General features: G+C 40.5%; 1 protein-coding gene across 3 annotated transcripts in view; it reads left to right on the top strand.

The window, feature by feature from the left end:
* The first annotated feature begins 1,999 nt into the window (after positions 1–1,999).
* The window catches only part of TARBP1 (TAR (HIV-1) RNA binding protein 1), a 60,550-nt gene continuing 44,064 nt past the window's right edge, over positions 2,000–18,485 (top strand). For all 3 annotated transcript variants that reach the window (XM_065922290.1, XM_065922291.1, XM_065922292.1), the window contains exons 1-9: positions 2,000–2,957; positions 4,944–5,041; positions 7,470–7,539; positions 9,676–9,824; positions 12,168–12,220; positions 13,468–13,565; positions 16,069–16,204; positions 16,827–16,923; positions 18,026–18,115. In XM_065922290.1, coding sequence (XP_065778362.1) covers positions 2,018–2,957; positions 4,944–5,041; positions 7,470–7,539; positions 9,676–9,824; positions 12,168–12,220; positions 13,468–13,565; positions 16,069–16,204; positions 16,827–16,923; positions 18,026–18,115 — 1,731 coding nt within the window. In that variant the 5' untranslated portion in view covers positions 2,000–2,017. The remainder of the gene's footprint in view (positions 2,958–4,943; positions 5,042–7,469; positions 7,540–9,675; positions 9,825–12,167; positions 12,221–13,467; positions 13,566–16,068; positions 16,205–16,826; positions 16,924–18,025; positions 18,116–18,485) is intronic.

Raw genomic sequence — 18,485 nt, forward strand, 5'->3', positions numbered from 1 at the left:
ATGAAAGGATTAAGATAATAAGGTGACCTTCTTAAAAGTAGAGATTGAGAGTGATGCCTTGAGGGACATTCAGTTTGGTAGGCAGTAGGTAGATAGGTTTGGAGTTTGGGGAGAGATTTGGTGCTGGACATCTAGATTTTTTTCATCATTAGCAATGTAAATCGTAGTAGAATCTGTAGTTTTAATGAAGCTATTCAGGGAAATTTTAGAGAGTGAGAAGAACAGTAATCTAGAGATGAAAGTCTGGAGATATCCATATGAGCAGGTCAGGAACAGAAAGAAGAGGATGGAGAAGAAACAGCTGGGGAAATAAGAAAAAGAAAAAACAGAACAAAGGTATATGGTGAAAACTAGAGGAATACAGGGTTTCAAGAAGAGGAAATCCTTAAGAGTCCTTTGGAGGTTTCAGTCGTTAAAATTTTAGCCATTTGCATGGGTGTGAAGTGGTATCTCTTTGAGGCTTGAATTTGCATGACTGTGAGGAATAATGATTCTCGATACCTTCCCAGATGCTTACATTAACCTATCTTTATTTGCAAAAAGTCTGCTCAAGACTTTTGTCCATTTTTGATAGATAAATAAAGAATATATGTTGAAGGAAACTGATGTTTATTTATTTGGCCTTGCCGCAGGGCATGAAGGAAGTTGCCAGGCCAGGGATGGAACTCATGTGCCCCCTGCAGTGGAAGCACAGAATTTTAACCACTGGACCACCAGGGAAGTCCCCGAACTGATGTTTTTTTAAATGCTGAAGGCAACTGATATTTACTGACACAACCTAAATCACTGTCGTTGTTGTTTAGTCCTGTCCGACTCTTTCGCAACGCAGTGGACTACAGCCTGCCAGGCTCCTCTGTCCATGGGATTTCCCAGGCAAGAATATTGGACTGGGTTGCCATTTTCTTCTGCAGGGGAACTTCCTGAACTTGTCTCCTGCACTGGCAAGCATATATTTTACCACTGAGCCACCAGGGAAGACTTACAATAAAAACCTTTTTTGTATGCAGTCAATGGAAAACCGAATGACTCTGAAACATGGGAAAAAATCTTGCATATATGATGTTGGATAACTTTAAATTATATATTTAAATTATATAAAACATAAATAAAAAAACCAAATAATTTTAATTGCATAAAATACACTTAGACTTAAGTAACTTTAAATTACACTTTATCCATTGTGCTTAATACACATCAAGCTCTTTAAAGGGGCAACTGTAACTTCTCCATGGACTAACGGAAAGACCTTTGTGGTGTGGTTGGAAGGCAAAGAAAACCCACCTCACTGATTCAGTTTGCCTAGGATTGAGCCAGAAACCAAACCAATATGGTGCATGCTTAGGTGAGGTTTTTGAGTTTGTGTATTTAGCAGTAGACGCTGTCAGAAATACAGAAAATATAGACAAATGAACTATTTAGGGACTGCATGTGGGAGCACAAGCATTGTGTGGGAAGAACTGCATGCTAGAGTCAGCTTGGGCATTTGACTGCCAGTGCTGGTGTGGGCATCTCGTTTTCAGCTCTATCCCTAGCTCATTCCTACAGTACTTTGCACGGCTCCTGAATCATTCTTGTGTTTTCAGTATTTATTTTTTACGCAGCTGTCGGGAGCCCACTGCAGACCCACTATATCGAAGTCTTTGTGGGTGGTGCCAGGCTGCTCCTTTTTAAAAACAACCTAGGTGATAGTGATTGCACCTTCCAAATGTACCCCTGGCCCATTCTCATGGCACTCTAAAATGATTTAGAGCCCCATGGGCAGGCCAATCTCCAATTAAGAATCGATGAAGTTGGTGTAGATACTACATTAACGTTTCACGAGAGAGCCTCTTTTCTTCTTTAAAAAGTTACCCAGGCCATTCTGATGGGACCTGCCCAAAGCGCCGCGACCTGGACCAGGGCGGGGCTGCAAGCCCCCTACCTGCGGGCGCGTGCTCGGAACACCCGCGCACGCGCACGCACTCGCGCACGCTGGCGCCTTCCTCTGGGCGCCCGGGGTCGGCGGCGCGCGGGGCAAATGGAGCGGGTGCTGGCGGATGCGCTGCTCTCGCAGAGCCGGGACCCCCGGGTCCTGCTTGGGGCGCTGTGCCGCGGGGAGGCATCTGCGGAGCGCGTGGAGACCCTGTGTTTTCTTCTGCAGCGACTGGAGGATGAGGAAGCGCGCGGCGGCGGCGGCGGCGCGGGCGCGCTCCCGGAGGCGGCGCGCGAGGTCGCCGCCGGGTATCTGGTGCCGCTGCTGCGGGGCCTGCGCGGGTGCCCAGCGGGCTGCGCGGATGACCCCGGTCCCGCGGCCCGCCAGCGCCGGCGAGTGCTGAGGGCGGCAGGCGCTGCCCTGCGCTCGTGCGCCCGCCTGGCCGGGGGCCCGCAGCTGGCGGCCGCGCTGGCTGAGGAGGCGCTGTGCGACCTGCTCAGTGCGGGGCCTGCACCCGGCCTCGAAGGGGCCGCCGAGGCGGCCGTGGAGGTGCTGGCGGCCGTGGGGCCCTGCCTGCGGCCTCACGAGGACGCGCCCCTGCTGGAGCGAGTGGCGCGGGCCGCTCTCGCGTTGGCGCTGGGTGGGGACAAGGCGGGGCCTTCCCAGGACGCTGCGGCGCTGGTTGCCGGGCGGCTGCTGCCGGCTCTGGGCCGGTGCGGCGGGGCGGCGCTGCGAGCTGTGTGGGGCGGGCTGGTCGTGCCCGGGATGCCTGAGGGGCCGGGCCGCGTCGGGTCGCAGCTGCTGATTCTGAGCGCCCTGGCTGAGAAGCTACTGCCCGAGCCCGGCGCAGACAGCGTGCCCGCCGCGCGCGAGGCGGGCCTGGACGCCCGGCGCTGCGGGCGCTTCTGGAGCACGGTGCAGGCCGGACTGGCCTGGTCTGAGGACGCCCTGACGCGCAAGCGGGCGCGCTACCTGCTGCAGCGGGCTGTGGAGGTGTCGGCGGAACTGGGGACCGACTGCGCGTGCGCCGCCGACGAAGGAGCCGGTACTTGCCTCTCTGCTCCCTGGCCCACCCCTACTTGACTTTCTGCGAGGGAGGCTTCTGCTTCCGGTGCCGTCTCCGCGATTCGCCCAGAATTTGGTTATTCTCGTGGTCCCCATAGAGCCTGAAAAACCTTGGGAATCTCATCTCAAGGGTGTTCTCTGAACTGTAGCAAATCACTGCAGCACTGTTAGAACAGTCCGCATTTAGGATAAATTCTCTTACCCAGAGCGGGTGGAATACTGCATTCGTGGAATAATTTGGGAACTAGTCCAGCAGGATATTAACAGACCAAAATTGCACTATATAGTGGACTCGTTCAAATAGAAAAGAAGGGATAGCACTCATCAAATTGAAAGAATAAGTATTTACATGTACTGACCGACGGACGAATTGAGCCTTGAGTATTAGAATGGATTAGGCTTGAGTATTAGAATGTGATGGAAAACCATCACAATCCTTCGGTAGTTCTCTTAGGAGGATTTATTAATATTAGTTAAGTATATGGGCCTTAAGTCGACCTTTGGCGGAGGGTATTTTTGCATTGATTTAATAGAATGAGGTTTTAATTTTTTAATTTATTTTACGTTTTGAGCCTTTGCGTCCTACCAGTTTTTTACAGGATAAAAGTAGACAAAATAGCAAGGCCTCCCTTTAGTTTGGTTTGTTACTGTTGATCAGTTTGTTCACTGAAATAAATGTGTGAAAATACACTTCAGTCATCTTAAATTTATTTTGATCTATCAAAGTCCAAAATGGATTGATTGAGTCAAAACTGCCTTAATGGATGGAAAATTTCTATCCTTTCAACTGTGGCTGCCTACCTATTTATACTAGTAAAAGATTTTTGTTCCACTGAAGTTGTGAGTAGATTAGATTTTTATACATGTTTAAAACATCAGACAGTAGATATTTTAATAGCCCACAAGTTGGTGGTCATCCAGTGAGAGTTGTCGCTGGAAAACATTTTTTTAAATTACCAAAGTTAAGCACTCATTTATTTTAAAGTGTCAATCATTCTGCAGTTTTAAAGATAAGGAATAGTCTTATGCTTGCCTCCCATCTATATTTCCTTCATTTCAAAGAGCAGCCACTTTTACCTCTTCTAGTTGATTATTTTGGTGTCTGTCGCTATATCTTGACGTAATCTAGTAATATCATAAAATCCTTTATCCTACTTGCAATTTGGATTAAATGTGAGTTCAACAAAATTATAACTATGACAGTACTGTTCACCAGTGATCTATGTAGTAATCTATGATTTATTTTTTCCTTCCTGCAAGTTTTCCCTATATTTGTCATTTATGTTTGGTTGCCTCCATACTTACCACTAATTCAGCCCTATATTCTTAGTTAGTTGTTTAAATCTTTCCTGTACAAAGTGAGATCATCAGTCATTATAAATTTTCTTGAAGAAGTCTCTTCTAAAGTCCCAGTACAAGCTCAGCCTTGTGCACACCACTGACATTCTTAGATCTGCCTTCACTTTCATCTGGGGGACTCCCTTCACCTGATCTTGTGTTGAAGCTCTTTTCCTGGAGTTCTTATCTTCAAGATCTTGAATATCTGATAGTTTAATCAAAGGTTCCTTTATGTCTTTTCTGTCAATTCAACCTGACACTTTTTTAGTTTCTATCTCCTGGAAATCCCCATCTGTTTGTGCCTGTTGTCTACCTTTTCCATTAGATCCTTTAACCTAATAATCATAGGTATGTGTAAGTTCCGTTTTTGGACCATCTTTGAGTCTGATTTTGTTTTCTGTTTTATCTCTTGGCAATGAGATTACCTTTTTTCAGTAGCAACTGCATTATTTATGCCTTAGAGGTAGGTACTCTGTTAGATTGTTGGGGTTGAGTCACTCTAGTTGAGCTGGCTTTGGATTTTGTTATTGCTGTAGTTGGCATATTGTTGTCTCCTTATATTTAGAAACAAAATTTTCTATTTAGAAACTAAATCTAGAAACTGATTTTCTTTTTTAAACCATATCAGGCCCAAGTCTGTTTTGGTGGTCTGAGAAGAAAAAAGATGAACTTCTAAAGTTTTGGGAAAACTATATTTTAATTATGGAAACTCTTGAAGGAAATCAGGTAAGTGTTTTCATATTTTATCAAATCCTGTATAGGTGCAGTTTCTTTCTTTTTTTTCCCGAAACATTCTGTAGAACCAGTACAAAAAGATCAACTTGGATATAGCATAATGGAATACATTAGCATACTTTGTTATCCAGCATGAGTGAGTGAGTGAGTGAAGTAACTCAGTTGTGTCCAACTCTCTGCAACACTATGAGCTATAGCCCGCCAAGCTCCTCTGTCCATGGGATTTTTCAGGCACGAATATTGGAGTGGGTTGCCATTTCCTTCTCCAGGGGGATCTTCCGGACCCAGGGATCAAACTCAGATCTCCCACATTGCAGGCAGACTCTTTACCATCTGAGCTACCAGGGAATCCCGTTTTCTTTTCCAGCATAACTGCAATTTAAGGTTGAATGTGAACTCAGGAAGGAGGAGAGTGAAAGAGCTGACTTAAAACTAAATATTTAAAAGAAAAAACTTAAGATCATGGCATCCAGCCCCATTATTTCATGGCAAATAGAAAGGGAAATGGTGGAAGCAGTGACAGATTTCCTCTTCTTGGGCTCTAAAATCACTATGGAGGGTGACTGCAGCCATGAAATCAGAAGACAGTTGCTTCTCAGCGGGAAAGCTATGACAAACCTAGACAGTGTGTTGAAAGGCAGAGATCACTCTGCCAATAAATGTCTTTATAGTCAAGGCTGTAGTCTTCCCAGTGGTCACATACGGTTGTGAGAGCTAGACCGTAAAGAAGGCAGAGAGCCAGAGCAGAGAGCCTTCAAACTGCAGTGCTGGAGAAGACTCCTGTGTTCCTTGGACAGCAAGGAGATCAAACCAGTCAATCTTAAGGGAAATCAACCCTGAATACTCATTCAAAGGACTGATGCTGAAACTGAAGCGCCAGCTTTTTGGTCCCCTGATGGGAATAGCTGACTCATATGTAAAGTCCCTGATGCTTGGAAAGATTGAAGGCAGAAGGAGAAAAGGGGTCAAGAGGATGAGATGGCTGGATGACATCACTGATGCGATGGACATGAACTTGGGCAGACTTGGAAAGATGGGGAGGGACAGGGAGGCCTGGCGTGCCGCAGTCCATGGGGTCACAAAGAACTGGACACAGCTGGGGGACTGAACAGCAACCACGTAAACTCAGGATCAGGAAATTAAAGAATACTTTGGTTCACTTAATTTATCATTCAAAGGATTTGGTCTTATTTGATCTTCCCTTGACATTTACTTCTAAAATGTTTGTTCCTTTTTAGTTTCTCTATGTTATAGATAATCTCCAAAGAAATACACAGTGAGGAAAATGTTACTTAAAATCTGAGGTCAATTGTTATTAAGTAATAATGACCCTTTGATTTTGTAGGCTTTCTTTCTTTTCTTTCAGTTCTTACATCTTTGCATTCTCTGGTTCTGAGAATAGAAACCTAAAAAAAACCTAAAAAAAAAAAACCTGAATAATCATTTTTAGTTGACTTTGAATTAATATAGGAACATGGAATTTTTAAATTAGGAATCTCTTTAGAGGTTAACATTTAGATTGACATTCATTAGAATCATCCTGGTGCCTTATTAAAGTATCAGTTGCTGGATCTGGTCTGCAGAGTTCCTGATTAGGTCTGTGGTGTGGCCTGAGAATTCAGATGTTTTACATATTCCCAGGAGACGCATACGCTGCCGTTCTAGGGACCACACTTGGAGACCTGTTATAGGGGTTCCCAGTAGGGAAGCTGCAGATCGCTGGGGGCCAGCCATCATGGAGTCACTGTGAGGTGTCAGTCTAAACGCATTGTTTGTTGACTAAAGGAAAGAAGTATTCATATGTGCTAAATAAATGTATGTAGATGTGGGGATGAGGACTAAACGAAAAACAGTTCTAAATTTATATAAACTATGGTTTTCCTTTATCAGTGCATCCATAACACCCTCACTGTTCAGAAACTCTTGTTAGTTGCGGTTAGTTTGTAGGATATGTACATTAGACGCTGGTATTTGCAAGAGTCTAAGAAAAAAGAGCGTTGAACCCTGAGCTGGCTCTATGTCTAAAGGTGTGGCCTTGAACAACCTGAGTGACTAGAGAAAGCATTTCAGTATTTTTTCATCTTTGTGATATTGGTGTTATCAGCCGTACCTGCTTCCCAGGACAGTTAAGGATTACGTGACATAATTTATGATGCTCTATAAATGTAATGTTACTGTAACTGTGTTCTAGGTTATATTTATTAGCTTTGCCATACTCAGTCTTACTTGAATTTGTATGATTTAAAAACTGGAAAAATCAGGCACCTTCTGCACATTTTTTTGCATGGGTGTGGTGGGGTCAGGGAGGGTGGAGGTTGTAGGGGGAAGAACAGAAGAGTGACTTATATAAATATGTAACAATACTTTGGTTTTTAAAGGTGAATTTTCATTTCCTATGGCTTTTTGCTTTTGTTTTCAGATACACGTTATAAAGCCAGTTTTACCAAAGCTAAACAGTCTGTTTGAATATGCAGTGTCAGAGGAAAATGGTAATGGTTGCTTTTATTTTGATTTTTTATGATGCATCGTTTTCCCCCTTATTTTATAATTAATTCTTGTTCATTGTGGAGAATGTTATATGAATATATAAATTCACTGCTACCAGGAGACAGCTGCTAATATTCCAGATACATACCTGGATCAATGTGGATTGATCATAATGTTTTTTCTTACTCAGCAGTATATCTAAGTGCTCTTACCTATGTCCTTAAATAGTCTTTGAGAATTTAGTTTTAAATGGCTGCAGAGTTTTCTATAATTTAGAGGCATGGTAATTTTATAAACTTATGATTATGGAAAATTTCAAACATTGACAGAAAGAGAAGAGTTTGTATGATGAACCCTATCACCTAGCTTCTGCAGTGATCAACTTGTAGGCCAGTTTCTGCCTTATATTGCATGTGGCCTCACTTGCTCCCTCTCCATCAAATGATTTTGAAGCACATTCCTAGACAGCATATCATTTCATCTGTAATTATTTCAGTATATATCCTTAAAAGATAAGGACTCTTTGGTAATGTTTTATGTATGGTGTATTCATTTTTTAATAAGCGTTGTTTGGTATTATATATACTAACGGCTTTTCAGCTTTGTTCTCTTAATATATCTGTTTCAGTGTTAAAGTTGCTTTCTTAGAGTTTCAGCCATTGCTCTGTAGGTTGGACTTCTGGGGAAGGGAAAATTCTAAGATACTAGTTTAAATATAGTTTTTAAGTCCTTAATCAGTACTATATTATGAGGGCTTTTTAGGAGAAATAAAATGAAACTGGAGCTTCCTAAATTATCTTACGAAGTTAAGTTTAGATAAGTGAGACAGCTAAATGCAGGCTAATGTTTGTATTCATATGAATGATGAAATGCTGCATTACCATGTTTACACATGAGAGTTACCCTAGGCAAATGGGTTTCAGTGCCTGCTTTAGATAATTACAACTTTAATAGTGTGACCCCTTAGGAATTGAGCTTTATTCAGCTGATTGCTATGGCTGTTTTCTGATACACTGGAATTTTTCACAGACCATAAGAATCTATAGTCCCACCTGGGGCTAGAATTTAATTAAATCCTGTTGTGACTTCACTTACGGATTTACTGTTAAAGTGATTCTCTTATTACCACATTTTGCCCATAGCTCTTGGCAAAACAAACCAAATAGCAGTGACAGATTTTGAAAAATTACCACTGCCAAAGAATTGAACAAGCATCTTGATGTAAATAACATACAAAAAGGAACCGGTTTATTTATAGAACATTATGAGTTTAAAATGCTGAATTTTTTTCCTAAAAATGTTAAGAATATTTGAAAAGTTAAAGTATCTCTAAGGTACATACTTATTTCATTTTTTGTTTCTCACTCATTCATGTATTTACTTAATAGATGCACACTTAGTGTCCAATACATACTGAGCACTGGGGTAAGTGGTGAGACAGTAGAACTATTTTTCACTTGATTTTTGGTCTGTTTTCCAGGAAAAAATGGCTTTGATTATAAAGTTATAGACAGACAACAAAGAAGTGGCAGGAATGGAATACTAGTGAGGCCATTCCTTAGTGAGGCAAGCAGCCGAGGCCTGCCTTAGGGGTGACTCAGTGGGGCAGACAGCTCTGGGTGCAGAAGCCTTGAGATGGCAGCGGCGCCGTGGGGCAGAGACCGAACTAGTGGGGCACAGCTTGGTGGTGCGGGAGGGGTGGCCTGAGGCTGGAGTAGTTGTCAGGGGCAGTTTCATGCCTGGTTTGGATTTTGTTCTGAGTTTTGAGAAGCCACTCACGGGTTTTAAACAAGAGGAGAGACAGTTTCGGGTTTCTGTATGAAAAATGGATTGAAGTAAGGAGAGAGAATTGGTTGAAATCACCCCAAACCTGAAGTTCCAACCTGCTTGTGTGGAGTCACATTTAATTTTGTACACTGTAGTCACCATGACATTCGCTTGCAGTCTTTCTAAATGAAACTGAAAATGGAAGACCGAATACTGAAGTTCCTTTGGTTATTCAGTAGTTAAACACCTTTGAACATGATTGTTGTAATGAAGTTAATGTGTTTGTGTGTGTGTTTATTTATGAATATATAGTCTATGTGGAGCAATGTAATGTGAGAATCAAAGTCAACTTTGGGTGTTTATTTTCATAGGATGCTGGCTCTTTCACCCATCCTGGCATCTGTGTATTTATAAAAGAATGTTTGAAAGTGAAAATAAAATCCTGACTAAAGAAGGCGTTACCCATTTTTTGGAACTGTATGAAACAAGGATTCTTCCATTTTCACCAGAAATTTCTGAGGTAATGGCAGCCTCTCCCTTCCCTTGTTCCCTCTGTCAGAAGATAAGAGGCGAAGGCACTTGTTATATTTTATGTGATCTTCAAAAGTATATACTGGGGCTTGAAAATTGCAACTAACACTTTAGAGATTTGGTGAAAACAAACCCTATATCTCTAAACGAGGCTCTCATACTTGGGCTTTGTCGACAGGCTCCCTGCATCATTACCGTGATGAAAGGTAGTCCTTTGTTATCTGTATTATGAACAAAAGTCAGCAGCATGAACCCTGGGATAGAAGTGTGTTAGATCACAATAAACTGTGGAAAATTCTGAAAGAGTTGGGAATTTGACCTCTGAAAGAGAGGTCAGACCACCTGACCTGCCTCTTGAGAAACCTATATGCAGGTCAGGGAGCAACAGTTAGAACTGGACATGGGACAACAGACTGGTTCCAAATAGGAAAAGGAGTACGTCAAGGCTGTATATTGTCACCTTGCTTATTTAACTTATATGCAGGGTACATCATGAGAAACGCTGGGCTGGAAGAAGCACAAGCTGGAATCCAGTTTGCTGGGAGAAATATCAATAACCTCAAATATGCAGGTGACACCAGCCTTATGGCTGAAAGTGAAGAGGAACTAAAAAGCCTATTGATGAAAGTGAAAGAGGAGAGTGAAAAAGTTGGCTTAAAGCTCAACATTCAGAAAACTAAGATCATGGCATCTGGTCCCATCACTTCATGGGAAATAGATGGAGAAACAGTGGAAACAGTGTCAGATTTTATTTTTTGGGGCTCTGAAATCACTGCAGATGGTGATTGCAGCCATGAAATTAAAAGACGCTTTACTCGTAGGAAAGAAAGTTATGACCAATCTAGATAGCATATTAAAAAGCAGAGACATTACTTTGCCAACAAAGGTCCATCTAGTCAAGGCTGTGGTTTTTCCATTGGTCATGCATGGATGTGAGAGTTGGACTGTGAAGAAAGCTGAGTGCCGAAAAATCGATGCTTTTGAAATTTGGTGTTGGAGAAGACTCTTGAGAGTCCCTTGGACTGCAGGGAGATCCAACCGGTCCATCCTAGAGGAGATCAGTCGTGGATGTTCACTGCAAGGTCTGATGCTGAAGCTGAAACTCCAGTACTCCAGCCACCTGATGCGGAGAGCTGACTCATTTGAAAAGACCCTGATGCTGGGAAAGATTGAGGGCAGGAGGAGAAGGGGACGACAGAGGATGAGATGGTTGGATGGCATCACTGACTCGATGGACATGGCTTTGAGTAAACTCCAGGAGTTGGTGATGGACAGGGAGGCCTGGTGTGCTGCCATTCATGGGGTCGCAGAGTCGGACACGCCTGAGCGACTGAACTGAACTGAACTGAGTGATACTGTCTCCATGGTTCTGAAGCACTGAATTACTGCTCTTTGTCTAGTGATGCTACTCCTCCGGTTCTGAGTCAGTGAACTCCTGTCTGCTGTACTGAGCAGGGGCTGCCTTTTGAGATATGTTGTTAGAATGTGTACTTCCACTTCTCAGAAATCACACAAAGTGATGACACTGTGAGAATTACAGCTGTGATTTTAAGTCCTGTTATGATGACGTGAGTTGGATGATCACAGACTTAGGAACAGTAATTTACCTCTCATTTAGAGGTAACCTAAACTTCCCTAATTATCCAAGTACATGTACAGTGTTTTAGTATGCATCCTTTTTCTACATTCTCCTAGCCTTCTTGCACTTCCTGAAAGCATGCTTTTGTCCACTGATGTTTTCGAAGATATACTTTTCCCCATTTATCGTCCAGGCATAGGTGCTTAAATTTTCTCTTGGGTATCTTTCTGTTTTTCACTGAAGTGAAGTTGCTCAGTTGTGTCCGACTCTTTGCGACCCCATGGACTGTAGCCCACCAGGTTCCTTGGTCCATGGGATTTTCCAGGCATGAATACTGGAATGGGTTGCCATTCCCTTCTCCAGGGAATCTTCCTGCCCCAGGGATCGAACCCAGATCTCCCGCCTTGTAAGCAGATGCTTTACTGTCTGAGCCACCAGGGAAGCTATCTCGTTTTTCACTAGTCACTGCCTTTTTTTTCTACCACGTGTCCTTTCTTTGGATTCCTTTCTTCCTTCTCAGCACAGCACATGCTCTCTTAGTATTCCATACATTTTTATCAGGTTGGAAAGTTTGGTGTATTACCTGGGATTAAGGTATCCTCCAAGGCTATCATAAATCAGCCTGCAGCATAAGAGATTGCTTATAACAGCTCTTCAGTAACCCTGCATAGGATGTACAGTTAGGGCAAGTTGGCTTTTCAAAATTACAGTTACAGCTTAACGTTAAATTTTTTTTCCTGTTTTTTTTTTTAGTTTATCATTGGACCATTAATGGATGCACTTTCAGAGAGCTCTCTATACAGCAGGTAAACATGCATTATATTTAGCAGCAATGCAGTAATATGTATTTGATTATAAATTTAATATGATTATGAAATATGACCAGATTGTTAAAAATGCATTTGGTGGATAAATATATGTTGCCTCATAGACATTCAGCTTTTTCTTACCATGTTGTCCCTTCTGGGTTTGTGATTCTTCTTGTCCTTCTAGTAATTGTATCTGGTTTCTCTTTTTCACCCATCCTTTCTTGGGCTTTGGGGAAGGACACCTCACATAGGGACTTTCTTTCCCTTACTCCTGACTTCTGCCCTCTTGGAATTTATGGTGCCTGAAGTGCAGGAGACCCAGGTTCAATCTCTGGGTAGGGAAGAGCTCCTGGAGAAGGAAATGGCGACCCACTCCAGTATTCTTGCCTGGGAAAAACTATGGGCAGAGAAACCTGGAGGGCTTCAGTCCATGGGGTCACAAAAGAGTTGGACAAGACTCAGTAACTAACACTTTCACTTTTGTGTAATCTAATAGAAAATACTCTGACAGTCAGCTTCTTTAAAAATTTTAAATCAACCTGTGCTGTTATATTAATATTCAGTCCTATTTAATATCGAAAAGACATATCAATGCTTGTTTTGTCAATTATTTTTATTTTTCAAATAACTCATTACTGTTGAATAGTTTTCTGAAGCAGATAGCTGGAGAGCAGTAAAACCAACTTGGTGGTTTCTGAGAATTGACAAACACATTTATTATGAAATACCTTCAATTTCCTCCCATACTAGTGTGTTCAGTTAACAGATAATGTTCCTGGCAGAAGCAAAATAAATAAAAAAAAGTGTCTTTAGTAGATGTTAGCAATTAAATGCTTTTGCAAAAGTGGTTTATTACTAACGTTTATCTTTTACTTAATACTTAAAGATTTTAAGTAGTATGTGTTAGAAATAATAAAATATAATTTTACATTATCATTTCTAGACTTTTCTTAAAATGATACTATTTGGCAAGATTGATGCACATGTGTCAGATTAAGTATCATAAAAAGGAGATCTATGCCTGCTTAGTATAACCTGTTACTAACTCACGTCAGTTTTTCTGGCATATCCTGATGTTTTTGTAATCAGAGGGATTCTCAAGATTTTACTGAAAAATAAAATACAGGTTCAGAAGAAGATGGTGTTATTGCTGAAAGATGTTTGAGCCGTATTGCACTTAGTCTCAGTATGCTTACTTGTCAGTAGATTTTATATGTTTGTTTTTTAACCCGCTTTGTCTATAGGTCCCCAGGCCAGCTGATAGGAAGTGTTTCTCCATTGGGACTGAAATTACAGAAGTTTTTAGTCACTTATATTTCTTTTCTTCCAGAAGAAATAAAGAGTATGTATCAGTAAAGAATTTCTTTTTAACTTATTAGCTTAAATTAAAAATTTTTTTTACAATGTTGATTATAAGCACCATCCTACTATAGGAGATTTCCTAGGACTGTTATAATCAGTATTGTCAAACTAGTTCCTTTTTTTCAGGATAATGTAAATTTTGTCAGAATTATACAATTGTCCATTGAAATTTAGTACACACTTTCACCTTTGTATATAGCATAGTACCAGTATTGGAATCTTGTAGCATGGGAGTGATTATGGAATATATACTGCAGTTTGCCATTCTTTCTAAGTATCTCTATTCAGTTTCAAAAATTAGCAAAATAAGTCAAAGAAAAAAGGAACCTGGGCTTAGGAAAAAGTTATAAACAGAATATCCATTGTGTCAAAATTGTTGCTTTATACATACTTAGAAAGATTAAAAAAGAAGAAAAACTTTTTATAAGACCTTGTATCTTAGAAATGTCCCACTTCTTTGGATTGGAGACCTGTGTTTCTTTCTGATGAGCTCTGTTGGTAAGCAAATCATGAAACTTATGTTGTTTTGTTTGCTAAGTAACAGGATTTCCTCTACTAAGCCTTTTCTTCATTCTAGGCTTTGTGATGTAGAACGTGACCCTGGCTATGAAATGTATATATTTTTTCCTTTTGTATTAATGTTTAATCTGCATATAGGATGAACAATGACCAATGGTAATATGTATTCAAAAGTCAGGAAAGAAAGGGAAAAGATGGCCGTCTGTATATCGCAACCTTAGATTTACAGAAAATTGATTGTTTTGGTTACTTTTTAAAAAACTAGAATGGAGAAGGTAACTGCCAGAGCCATTCTTTTGTTTGCTAGAGTTTGAAAGTTTATAGCCGGCGGATTAATTTTCTGACCACATGGGCACATCCTGTATGTATATCACAGTGTGAGTGAGATGCTTTTGGTCAGCACCACGCAGAGTCTGAGAGCCTGGTGTTTGTGGTTGTACCAGATGCATGACAGACCCTTGTTAATGTGGTGGGTGAGTGAGAAATAGAAGCTTGACAGTTGCCTTCTTCCTTGTGTCCTGAGAGAGGCGTTAGGCAAAAGATGGGAACTTAAATAGTCCAGCAAGAACGAGGGCAAGTAAACTGTCTACTTAGAGGTTTTACTTTGTAATTTTCTTCTGTCAGTGATTCCCAGTGAATATATTAAGCATACCTGGTTTTGGACTAGGCATTTTGGGAAATACAAAATACATGTCATATCTTTTCAGAATTGTCCAGTGATTTCTTAAAAGATTTCTACAATGATGATCTGAGGAAACAGACATTTTCATTGACTGTGTGACTTAAAGACCCTTAAGACATCACACATTAGCAGAGAAAGCAGGATAGAGCACCACTGCTGTGTATCTCAAAATAGTTAAAGTAATTATGGTGTAGGTAAGAAATAGCCTGTAAGAAAGAGCTAATATTACTGTTTGCAGATTCCGGAGGCCAGATACCAATGGTATTTCTCTTTAACATCTCCAACAAAAGAATGGTTTCCAACAGTAAAAAATTTATCTTTTACCTTAACTTAAAAATAATATATGTATATATATATATATGTAAAACTGCTTGTTATCAGAGTATGTACAATATAGTAGAATACTCATCTTACTAAAAGGGAATGAATTTGAAATAACATTGATTTTTTTCCATCAGTTTTATTGAGATATAATTCACACATCATAAAATTTACCCTTTTAAATTGTTCAGTTCAGTGGTTTTTAGTATATTCACAAATTTATACAACCATCACCACTAATTTCAGAATATTTTCATTATCCCCAGAAGAAACTCCATGTCCATAAGTAATCGTCTCATTTTCCGTCTCCCCTAGCTTCTGTCAGGCACTAATTTATTTTCTGTCTCTATAGATTTGCTTATTCTAAACATTTCATATAAAAGGAATCATATAATATATGGCCTTTTATTTTATGTCTGGTTTCTTTTTGCTTAGTGTAATGTTTTAAGATTCACCTATATTGTAACATGTATCATTCTTTTTTGTAGCTGAATAATAATGTAATAATAATATTATAGATACTTCACATTCTGTTTATCCATTCATCAGTAGATATTTGGATTGTTTCTACTTTTAACTACTAATAAGAATTACTCCTGTGAATATTCATGTACAAGTTTTTATATGAATATAATCTTTCACTTCTCTTAATTATATACCTAGGGGTGGAATTATTGGGTAATATGATAACTCTGTTTTTAATTTTTAGAGGAGCTACTAAACTGTTTTCCACACTGACTGTACCATTTTACATTCTCACCAGGAATGTCTGAGACTTTAGTGCCTCCACATCCTGTTAACACTTGTTATCATCTGTCCTTTTGATCAGAGCCATCCTAGTGGGTGTGATGTTGTATCTCATTATGGTTTTATTTGCATTTCCCTACGTGGTGTCTGATGATTTGAGCATCTTCTCATGTGCTTGTTAGCAACAATGATGTCTTAAAACTTTTTCTTTCAGGTAGTTTCCTGTTAAAGTTTATTCAAAAGATGACAAGCAGACACTGGTGTGCTGTTCCCATCTTGTTTCTATCTAAGGCCTTGGCAAATGTCCCAAGATGTAAAGCCCTAGGTATAGAAGGACTTCTTGCCCTCAGGTAATTTACTCTTGTGTATATTCATATGTGGTTATTTGTCATAACTTTCCTTAGCAAATTAAGTTTTCTCTTTTGCTTTAATCCTTGGTGAGTGGTTTTAGTTAATACTGGCATCCTGATTTTTCATTCTTAATTTTATAGAAGCAAAAAGCAAATAAAAAAATCTATTCATGGAGATTTCCCTTGTGGTCCAATGGTTAAGACTCCACACTTTCACTGCAGGGGGCACAGGCTCAATCCCTGGGTGGAGAACTAAGATCCCACATGCTGTTGAACTTAACTTTGTTTTATGAATTGCTAATTTAAATGTTAATATATGCCATAATATATGCTGTTGGATTTTGACCACTTTAAGGACAATGTTTTAATTAAATATCAACATTAATTACCAATTATTTCAAAAAATGCGCTTTGAAGGTGTCTTGTTAGTTTTCAAAGATCTTTTTCATATTAAAATTGCACTCTACTAGAGGCCTTACTTATTTAATAGCTTTGCAGCTCTCCTGACAGTGACTTTCTGCGTTAGAAAGTGTAGATATTATAAATCAAGTTGTCAGTAACTACAGATGATCACAATATTCTCTGAGCCCATGCGAGTGCCTGTGTTTTCCTGCACCCTCAGGGACGTTCTCCAGTGCACCATGATCACACATCAGATCCTGCTGAGAGGGGCAGCGCAGTGCTATCTCCTCCAGACGGCCATGAATCTGGTGGACGTGGTAAGCTGATCTTTCTTACTCACATTAACTTCAGTTCGAGAGTCTTTCTCAGTGAGCGGGAGTTCATTAAAGAGTTAACATAGCAGGCCTGTGATGCTGCCACTAGAAAGCCCTGTTCATAAGATTGGCCCTTGGCTGGCGTCTGGAACCTGGATTTCGGGAGGGCTCCCACCATCCCAATACCGTGCCTGCAGGGGTCATGAAGACAGTGTGACCTTTACTGAGCACCTGCTTTCCTTCTGGGGCTCTGGAGTTGTAGGTGCTGTGTGCAGGCCGTGTGTGAAAATACTGGGCCGTGGTTCTCTAAACAGCCCTCCTGGTAGGCATTTTACCTGTTGGTAGGGAAGCTCGCAACTGTGCTGGGAGAGCTTTCTTGGAAGCTTTGACCTGGTTTTCTCTGTATTTTTTCTGTACATCTTCCAGGAACTTGACATTCAAAGAACATCCTTATTCTGTTTTTCACAGAGCTCTAGTAACTATTGTTGAGAACAGGGGTCAGCAGACTTTTTTGTGAAGGGCTGGATTGATGTATTTTAGGTTTTTTGAGTCATACAGTCTCTATTACAGCAACTCAACAGCAGCCGTAGACCATTTACAAATAAGGTGGCATGGCTGTGTTCTAGTAAAACTTGACTCACAAAACAGGCTGTGAGCGACTTTGCCAACCCCAGACTTAGAGCAGGGTGTCTTAATTGGAGATGTGTGACCTTAAGGGGATGAAAAGATTTGGGTGGTTTTCTGAAGGCTGAGGGTCGTGTGTGTGGGTTTGAAAAACTAAGATTCATTTTTGATGTAAATAATAAGTAATTTCTTACAGGATGTTTCTGGTTTTTGCTTTTAGATTGTGACCACCTTATCTCAGAGATCGTAATCTCGATTTTAAGGAAAATAGATTTATAAAGTAATCTTTCATTTTATATAATGGTTAGCTATTTATCAAACTCTTCATTTTGAAAGTTGAATATTTCCTTTTTAAAAATATAGCTCTTGAATTAACTAATAGTATTCTGCTTTAAATAAAATGCTAGTTTGGTTTTACAGTGATGTTCATTCAGTTAAGCATTTTTAAATGAGTAATTTTTTAAAACTGCCCTGCCCGCAGGAGAAAGTGTCACTCTCTGATATCTCAACTTTTCTCATGTCAGTGAGACAAGAGGAGTCCTTAGGACGGGGAACTTCACTGTGGATGCAGGTGAGACTGAAAATAACGATGGGGTCTTTGAAAACTTTGTGAAAAATTGTTTCTGGTTGAATTCATTACTGGCCTTTCTTGTTATCTGTCAACAGAGGTTTTTGAAAATTGTTTATTTGCTTTGAGTGGACCTAACCAATAATGCTATTAGAAGTGGGAGAAGTGGGAGACAGAAAGTGTTTGAAATAGAGATGGAACTATTCTAGAGAAGATAGTGTTAGTGGGCAGATCTCGATTCCAGATGAGATGTGTTGGGCGTACTGGTGATGTTAGATTCAACAACGGCAACACAAACACCTACTGAGGTTCCCAACCCTGACATTTTGGTGATCCGTACTTCTTCTGACTTCTTGCATCTCGCTCATCATGA

Source organism: Muntiacus reevesi, chromosome 2 (genome assembly GCF_963930625.1).
Source record: "Muntiacus reevesi chromosome 2, mMunRee1.1, whole genome shotgun sequence".
In the NCBI taxonomy this organism is placed as follows: Eukaryota; Metazoa; Chordata; class Mammalia; order Artiodactyla; family Cervidae; genus Muntiacus; species Muntiacus reevesi.